Source organism: Liolophura sinensis, chromosome 1 (genome assembly GCF_032854445.1).
Source record: "Liolophura sinensis isolate JHLJ2023 chromosome 1, CUHK_Ljap_v2, whole genome shotgun sequence".
In the NCBI taxonomy this organism is placed as follows: Eukaryota; Metazoa; Mollusca; class Polyplacophora; order Chitonida; family Chitonidae; genus Liolophura; species Liolophura sinensis.
The window spans coordinates 58,314,851-58,323,885 of record NC_088295.1 but is presented as its reverse complement, the minus strand read 5'-3'; the positions used below and the strand labels follow the sequence as shown (position 1 = coordinate 58,323,885).

At 40.3% G+C, this 9,035-nt stretch overlaps 1 protein-coding gene across 3 annotated transcripts; it reads right to left on the bottom strand.

Annotated features, from left to right (window-relative positions):
* Nucleotides 1-1,815: 1,815 nt before the first annotated feature.
* Nucleotides 1,816-8,109, bottom strand: LOC135461278 (cell adhesion molecule 4-like). Of its 3 annotated transcripts, XM_064738286.1 has the most exons (8): nucleotides 7,751-7,887; nucleotides 7,230-7,562; nucleotides 4,223-5,549; nucleotides 3,924-4,085; nucleotides 3,629-3,668; nucleotides 3,324-3,424; nucleotides 3,102-3,137; nucleotides 1,816-2,617 (listed from the first exon to the last, which is right to left on the bottom strand). In XM_064738286.1, the coding sequence occupies exons 3-8, from the start codon at nucleotides 4,479-4,481 to the stop codon at nucleotides 2,532-2,534; spliced, it is 684 nt and encodes a 227-aa protein (XP_064594356.1). In that variant the 5' UTR covers nucleotides 4,482-5,549; nucleotides 7,230-7,562; nucleotides 7,751-7,887; the 3' UTR covers nucleotides 1,816-2,531. The 3 variants fall into 3 exon arrangements, with proteins under 3 accessions (XP_064594356.1, XP_064594355.1, XP_064594354.1); XM_064738285.1 differs by lacking the exons at nucleotides 1,816-2,617; nucleotides 3,102-3,137; nucleotides 3,324-3,424; ... (1 more) ...; nucleotides 3,924-4,085; nucleotides 7,751-7,887 and adding an exon at nucleotides 7,998-8,109 and having other exon boundaries at nucleotides 4,488-4,969; nucleotides 5,214-5,549; XM_064738284.1 differs by lacking the exons at nucleotides 1,816-2,617; nucleotides 3,102-3,137; nucleotides 3,324-3,424; nucleotides 3,629-3,668; nucleotides 3,924-4,085 and having other exon boundaries at nucleotides 4,488-4,969; nucleotides 5,214-5,549.
* Between the last annotated feature and the right edge of the window lie 926 nt (nucleotides 8,110-9,035).

The following is a 9,035-nucleotide window of genomic DNA, read 5'->3' as shown; positions in this document are numbered from 1 at the left end:
CAGTGTGAATTATGTAATAGAATTTTATTAAATTAGCGTGAATGCCTGGAAAACTTGTAAAACTGGATTATACGGTGAACCTTTCTGCTCATATTGGGGCTAGTGGCGTCACATCAGGTTTCTGGCAACTAAACACAAGGACTACATGATTACATCTACGCATTCACCGCATGAACCTTGAAACAAACTATTTCAAGTACAACTGATGGATATGACGCCACTGATGATCTCTGGATCGCTACAGACCAACGTAAAGCGCTGCTTTAAAACCATTTTAGTGTCCATAGCAGTATGTGAATGAGTCAGACAGGTTTGAGGTACATGTGCAAGTACAGAGGATGCGTGTTAAGGTGCGACATGTTCAAGGGTTACAGAGGTCATGAAGTAGTTTATAAAAGTAGTCGTTGTATTGATAAGTTCCACATTGATAAGCACTATATTGCTATGTTGTATACATTTGATTTGCTCTCTATTGATGTTTTATAGTCATATGTTCTATACTGATATGCTCTCTATTGATATGTTCTATATTCATATGCTCCATATTTATATGCTCTGTATTGATATGTTCTATATTTATATGTTCTGTATTGATATGTTCTATATTGATATCAGGAACAGAGCCAAAGTCCATAAAGTTCAGAACTTTACGAAAACATTACAAGTGCTACTCCTCGGTCTTTCTTTAAAGGAGAAGGAAATTCAAAAATATCAAACAAATACCCAAAAGAGTATGCATTTCCATGCACGTGCATGCCATAAAAATTCTAATATGTACCTCAAGTTGATAAATTATAAAAAAAAGTCAGCGCCAAAATCCCCTGTGGGCAACTCTATTTTGCGTAAGAGCTAGTCCTGAAGTCTTCTGTCTAAGGAGGAGAATTTCCGTCCGAAACCGCCGAAGTGCAGTTCGTTCATTTCCGGTAGAAAATGACCTGCCAACCGCCTGTGCTTCGCGTTGCTTCGGTGATTTCCGCTTGACGATCGGGAAAATCGGAATCTAGAATGTAGGTTCCGAGTGTACACGAACAAGCCGGCAGTTTTAACGAATTACAGGGTTTTAAAGAATTTAACATCAGTGTGCTTGATGGACTTAGCGATTTATGCGAGCTTTGCCGTTTTCAGGCTTTACGTGAATGGCGAGGAATAATCGCAATATTATGCAGCAGGCACAACAAGTGAAAAAAATGTGTTCTTTTCCGCTTATAGTGCCATTTTAAAAATTTTCCTCTTTAAACGCTATGTTGCACCTTGGCGTCTTACAGTGATTGTCAAACTGTGGGTTTCAAACCACAATGAAAACAATCCAATCCATTCAGTACGTTGTGACAAGATCTTTCACCCCTTGACTCTATAGTATTTCATTCTCCGCGAGGGTAACTGTCTGAGTAACTTAACACACCTACAGATACAGCTGGCTGATCTCTTTATGCACACGACATATAGCAATCAACAATGAATTCAACCCGTGAATAATACTCGAGGAGATTAGTCCCTGTACAGTAATCTGATTCAATCAATGCCTCATGTCCCTAGCTTGGAAGCTTCTGACCGGTTTGTCCCAACATTACAGAACCTATGATTAATAGGATCTGCCCCACCTACGAAGAGACTCAAGTACAGAAAGTGCAAGAATGGTTATGACAAGAATGAGGAGCCTCCGAGGATGAGAGGATTAACACGCCAGTACCCAGGAGCCTCCCACACGGTCAATAAAGCCTTGAGAACACCACAGACTTGCATGTTGTAAACAAAAACAAGCTGACATGATCGGTTTCAGAAATTGGCCTTTATTTCCCTTAGTTTGACCATGGCATGTGGCCAATGACCAGTTCTAGCTGTCGGCCATTACCTTTACTAATGTCCCTACTCATCCGTGCATTGTTCTGGGCTTTTAGTATAGCTTTCATCGTCAGTTTCAAGCATACGATGATAAGATTTCCTTGCATACATGACGCGTAATCAAGAAATTGATTAAAGCGTGACATAGAATAAAAATAAAACAAAAAACATTCACATGTTTAAAAATGAACATATTTATAAAATGCCCCAACTGCATGAGATTTCAAGTTCGTTCCCCCTCTCGTTGGCAAAGTTTACATTACCGCTGTATGTTAATGTCTCTCATCAACTGGCTTTAGTAGACTTTATTCGTCCTTTATTCGGCGTTTCTTCATTCCGCAGCCTGTTCGGTCACATAACCTTCATAGAAGTTTGACAATGGTAGTTTCCATACACACTCATGCTTTGACTTTATGTGTACATCCAAGTTCGAATATAGCCACAATATGGCTGAAGTATTGCCAATCTGGGATTAAGCCATAATGGACCATTTGAATTAAATCCTGACAAGGATTAATAAGGTGTTAATTATTAATGTACGAGTGTAATGTAATCGCTATCCAACATTTCTTATAACATCACAACACTTCCCTCATTGGGCCTCTCAAACTGTAACGGGTTATGCCATTAAATACGGGTCAGGAATTGTTTCTATTACATGAGCTGCCACCAAGAAGTACATTTTATGTTCATAACACGGTTGCATTCTCGTAGACTCTGTTCTCACCAGGTGTGGATGACGCCGTTGTTCCTGAGAGCTCCTCGTAATGTGGTCCTGGTGATTGTAAACACACGTAAAAGTCCGTACAGAATATGATCAAAATACTTACACCCGCCGTACGCCACATTAAGCATGAGGTTTATTCCATTTATTTATTTCGTGTTACACTGTGTATGAACATAAACAACCCATTGAGCTTTTCAACTCAATTGAATTTTTTCGATGGACATTTTCCAACATCACGTTACAAATCAGAATGTCTGGCTTACGAAAAGCAACTACGAGAAGAAAAGATTTTTGATGTTATGACAGTGGTTCTAGAACTGCCAAGTCAGCGAATGGTAAAAGCGGAGAAACACTTCTTCTAACAAGGATTCACTTAAAATAGCTTATAATAACCTGTAATATGAATCAGAGAGAATAAATGTTACTAATTTTGTTAATCTCACCTATTAAAAAGTACGCAAAACCTTTTACTCAAAATGTCATATTCAATCAGATTAAAGATATTGGGTGATGCTCATCAGAAATATCTTACCTGGGTTGGGTGTGGTGTCCAGATCCTCATAGTGACCTGTGACAAGCGAAGATTCGCCATCAGTGAACATCTGACTTCAATTCATTGTGAAAGTTTGAATCCAACACAGTTTAAACATTTACAATAAGTAATATTCACCAAATGCTTTTACCCAAAGAATTGAGTTCTTTGTTACATAATGTTCCAAATATCTGTGTGCGTAAAACATAATGTTGAGTTTACCATGTGAAACATGTTCAAGGTCAGTCGTATCTTCCACAACTGTGTCTTCTATACCCCTATATTCCACAACTCTGTCTTCTATACCGCTGTCTTCTATGACCCTGCCAAAGTCACAACATTCAACAAGGTCATTTACATGTATCCACAAGGGTATATTCCTAAAGATTTATGCATAGTTCATAACACATCGGCATTAATATCTTGCACGAAACTGCAGATAAAATTACAAACGAGAACATCATAATCTTAGTAGAGGACATTTGTGATGAAAGAATGCTGGAAGACAGATGGTGTTAAATATGTACCTCAAGACTTGTCCTGTACCCTGTTTGTCTGAGGTGTCTTCTGACAACAAGAAAGGCAACAGAGGAATTTAAGACGTACAAGTGCGGACATATTAAAACAAGAGGCTACTGTTATGTGCTATTCTCCCATTTTACACCACACATTTTGTACCATTAGAAAAAGGATAACCAGGTGTGGTTTTTAACCAGACTTGAATATAAGAGATTGTAACACACAAGTACATTTTTAATAGAGACAAATAATAAATCGTTAACATAACTGTATAGAGAGGTATGCATAACGGTAAGACCTAACCTTTGTTTCCTGTTGATGGCGTTTTTCGCAGCTGCCGGCAAGTGACGGAAACAACAATAATGGTGACGACTGCAATACCAATAACAACACCTATGGCAAGCATACCACCTTTACTGACGCCGGCTTCATGAACGTCCTTCTGTCCACGGATCGCCTGTGAAGCTGCAAACACAATATTGGCTATTTAGAAAAAGATGCCGCAAACGTATTACTGACATTATTATTGCAGCCAAAACGTCACATCTAAGGCTAACAATAGCTATCATCAAATAGGCCGAAGTAAAATGTATAAATCTCACCTTGAACGGTGCAGTTGGCTGTAGCATATTGTGAAAAGGTGATGTTTGAGACAGGCTGAAGTCTAAAATGGTACAACACTCCAGATTGTAAACCAGACACGGTTTTCCGGACAAGTTTTACTCTTCCTAGATTTCTGACGAGTTCTCCTTTCCATTCACCCTGTGTTCTTTTATACTCCAAGTTGTAGTATTCCACCAGAGAGTCATCAATCCCAGACGCCCAGATCAGAGTGGCCTGGTTGTCATCACATGATATCATCTCTATCTCCTGTGGTATAAACTGACCCTCTAATAATAAAAAAGTCTAATAAATAAAAAAGATAATGGTTTTTCATTTCAGATCGCTGACATCTGACTGAAATTGTAAGACATGTTTATCACATAGAATAAAATACTCCCTGAATAAATACATTTATTTTTGCCACATATTCAAAATTTTCAAATAAAATACTATACTAATCACACTTATTGTTATTTCCCTAGTTGATGATCCAATACTGTTCGTAGCTTCGATCTGATACACGCCGGAAATCTTCGCATCGGCTGACTCAAACTCCACTGTCGACATGGTAACGTCACGCCGAGCTGGACCTTGAGAGTTTGTCGTCACTGCGTTATCAATTCGACGGCCACTTTGATACCAATGGATGACGACATCATCGTTGGATGTTACGTCACATGAGATTTTTAGTCTCTGACCTTCGAACAGTGTCACGTGAGTTGTGTTACATGTTATTTCTGGGGCATCTGTTTAAAAAAAAAGTAGAAAAGGCATAAACAATATCCGTTCCACATGCACATTATATTATTTCTAAACTACCTTTTCAACGATAACATCCATCACACTCATCTCACTCAACGTTACATCCACAACAGATATCATTTGTAACTTAAACGACGCCTAGAGGGAAATGTGTATTCTCGTCTTGCTTTCATATTTTGCAACACGTCAAAATAAATCTGCGAAAACAATAAACAATAACATACTTACACAGCACATCCAGGATTAAACTGGGAGATACACGTTTACTGTTTCCTTTACCAGGTCTCTGAGCCTCACATCTGATGACATCACCATCCTGATATCGATCAACCCTCACTGTATATCGCTGTGTGGTCAGGTATCCGTGGTTGGGACTTCGCTGTGAGCTCACTTCTGATATCTCTGCTGCTGCTATAGGACCGCTGTTGTTGTACCAGGAGAGGGTGGAAACAGGACTGGACTCGCTAGCATTACATGTAAATGTCACTGTGCTGTTTTCGTTGACGGTAACTGTGTTTTCCGATTGTCCGGAGTCTACCCTGAGCTGTATGCTGCCAGGTCCGACTGAAATGAACACAGGCTGGTTAACATCGGTAGGTGAGCAAGTTAATGAACGTTTAATAACGTAAATGCAGTACGATTAAAAATCCATGACGTTACTTATAGAAAGCGGGGTCTCCGTGGCTAAGCGGGCTTGCGCGCCAGCGCGTTACACTGATTTATTTATTTATTAGTTTGGGAGAATTATGGTGGGAGAAAATCGGGCAGAGCCCGGGGAAAACCCACGACCATCTGCAGGTTTTTGGCATACCTTCCCACGCACGCAGCGCAATGACCGCGAAGCCTCTCACTAATGCGGTCGGTGTGAGTTCATGCTGGCTTCTTCTCCGGCAGCACGTGGGAAAGTCTGCCAGCAATCTGCGATTGGTGGTGGGTTTCATCCGTTCTGTGTCTAGTTTCCCCCCGTTGTGGAAGTGAAATATTCTTGAGTACAACTGAGTGAATGAGTGAGTAAGTGCTTTGGGTTTAACGTCATACTTAACAATTTTTCAGCCACATGACGATGAAGGAGTCCCTAGAGTGCATGTACGTGTACTGTGTTTCCTTGCTGCAGGATGGATTTTTACTGCTCTTTTATCTAGTAATGCTTCAATGAGACGACTTACCGAAGGCAAGTAAGCCACCCCGCCCAAGCCATTGTACCGAAATGGGTCATCCGGTCGTTGCTCTTTTCTGTAAGTACTGGCGCCAATAGAGGAGCTATAACTTATGTATGACCAAACCCGGGAATTGACCCTGGATCTACCGCTAACAAAGCGGACGCTCCACTATTCTTGATAACGGCGTAAAACACCAATCAAATCAAAATCATATCCTACTATACAAAGCTTCTATGGCGACGGTTTAGGTAAGCGGCAGCGTGACAGTTCTCAATATTTGTGTGTACCCTGTAAGTTGTAACCCTACTGGTTGGCATGAGGAGAATTTAGAATGAATGTCATATTCAGGTGTCTGAATGTTGTGTTAAATACCGTTGTAATGGTCAAATCTTTAGAATGATTTTTTTACTTTCTCCCTTAAAGGCTGATATGATGTTTTAACCATAGTTATGTACTGATCAAGGGAGACAACTCTTGCACTTTACACCATTGTAGTCTCCCTTGCCTCTGCAAGCGCAAGACATGATAATGGCGACTTCCACAAGCAGTAAAGGTTTCACAGCAATTTAAAGGGCTTATATAAACGTTATGTGACAGCCTAATGTTGATTACTTGTGTAAAGAAATTTTTTCTTACAGTCAGTCACACTCACCTACACACCCATGAGTATGCCTGTAGTGCCAAGCCAAGAGAATTGTATGTACCAAAGAGTCATTTATATACATGCAATAAAGAAAATGACATTAACAGAAAGGTATTTATTTATTTATTTATTTATTTGGTTGGTGTTTTACGCCGTACTCAAGAATATTTCACTTATACGACGGCGTCCAGCATTGTCGTGGGTGGAAACCGGGCACAGCCCTGGGGAAACCCACGACCATCCGCAGGTTGTTGCAGGACCTTCCCACGTACGGCCGGAGAGGAAGCCAGCTTGAGCTGGACTTGAACTCACAGTGACCACATTGGTGAGAGACTACTGGGTCAATACGCTGCGCTATCGCGCTAACCAACTGAGCCACGGAGACCCCCTTAACAGAAAGGAGTATGCATTCTATTATGACCCAGAACATACAACCGTTACCTTGAACATCCAGACTAACACTGGCACTCATGTCCGCATAGGAACATAACCATCTGCCCCGGCCCGTGTCTACAGTCACGTTCTGTATCGTGATTGTGTAAACCTCTTCACCGTTGACGAGTTGGCATCCGCGTGGCAACCCGGCTGGTGATTGTGATGATAGCTGTATTGATGATGTACACACACGGGTGGCGTATATACGGGATCTGTTCAGATACCAGGCCGTCCCATTCATGTCACCTGCCGATCTGGTTATCTTACACTGCAGGGTAAATGGACGACCGGCCACGACATCTCCTGGTGCTGTGATTGACACACTTGAAGCAAATGGGACTAAAATAAAACGTATTACAAACTCGCGTTTTAGTTCAACGCAGGCCTCTAATAAAAAAAAATATGAGGTATAAACATTCCTCCACGTTTTGAACAGATATTGTAGTTTATTAGCATTATGTGTTAATACGTAATAATTGACATTTAGTCCACGATCTTTTGCTTTTTACTGCAAAGGATATACTTACGTCGCCACAAGATAACAAAGAGCGTTAATAGGCCTTTCACTGGTTCTGTGGGTCTCGTTTGCCTGATGTGTTTGACGCACCAATTCATAATATGAAAAAAAAATAGCTTATTACTTGAAGTGCTGTAATCCAAACGGCCTACTTCTGCCCCTGGGAATCTCAAAACCAGCCTGAACTGAGATTAAAGCCGGTAATAAGCACAGACCACGGGTAACCCAGATAAGACCAGGACTCCGTTTATTCTCACCTGTAAACGTCAACCTCTACATGTACATGTACACCTTTGGAATCTTTGGGTTCATGAATAAGACGTGAACTGGTTCCCAGTACAATAATAATAAATAACATGTAGACAGATTAGCCGTACAATAATTGTGAGTAAAAGAATGTCTATGTCAGGTCCTGAAAAGTAGCCCTGCGGAAAGACCACATTCACAGCAAGTGTCTCGTCTCGGTTTACTAGGGAAATTTGGCTAAAATATGCCATATAGTTCTCACCTGAAACCATTCAACCACAGAAAGTCGGTCGGTGTCTATACATACTTGTCAGTTGAGTCAGGAATGACCTTTATACACGTGACCAGGAGAATAGCTTTTCACAGATATTGCTCAAATTTCCATGCATTGAAAATGCCAGCCTCATATTTTTTTTTAATAACAACTATCCCGTAATGCATTTTAGTTTCTATTTAATATGCTTTACAACTGTAGTGACAGACACCTAAAGTGGACTAAAGTTTAAAAAGTCATAACTTGCTTTTGTATTTTATATGTATGTCCAACTAAGAATAAACATACCCACTGATTTTTCAGGTTTCGGTGACAATAAGCAGCTGATTACGATCGTGTGTCCGTCTGCGAGGTCTAACGTTGGTCGAAGACCGCTTGTTTTCCATCGATACGGTGTGTATGAGGAAGTTCGTCAGTAACTTACCAAGGGACGGTGGTTTACATCGGTTCTCTCGATCCTTAACACTAACTCCGATCGTACAGGTTAAAAATTCTTGGGTAAGTAGCAATCAAATTAACAATTATAGTACGCACATTGACCATGTATAAACTACGAAGAGATTCGTTGCTAACTATATACTTGGTTTTATATGTTACCTAGCTTTAGGACACATTCACCAAATGAAGTGTATAAAAGGCATGGCACACGCTCCGATAAATTTGATCTTTTCGATGCTTTTCTGAAGGTCCGTTTGTGTTTAGCGATCTTCTAATATTGTACAGAACTATTTGCCCTCTTTTTAGTATATATTCTCAAACGTAATATCAAACGTAA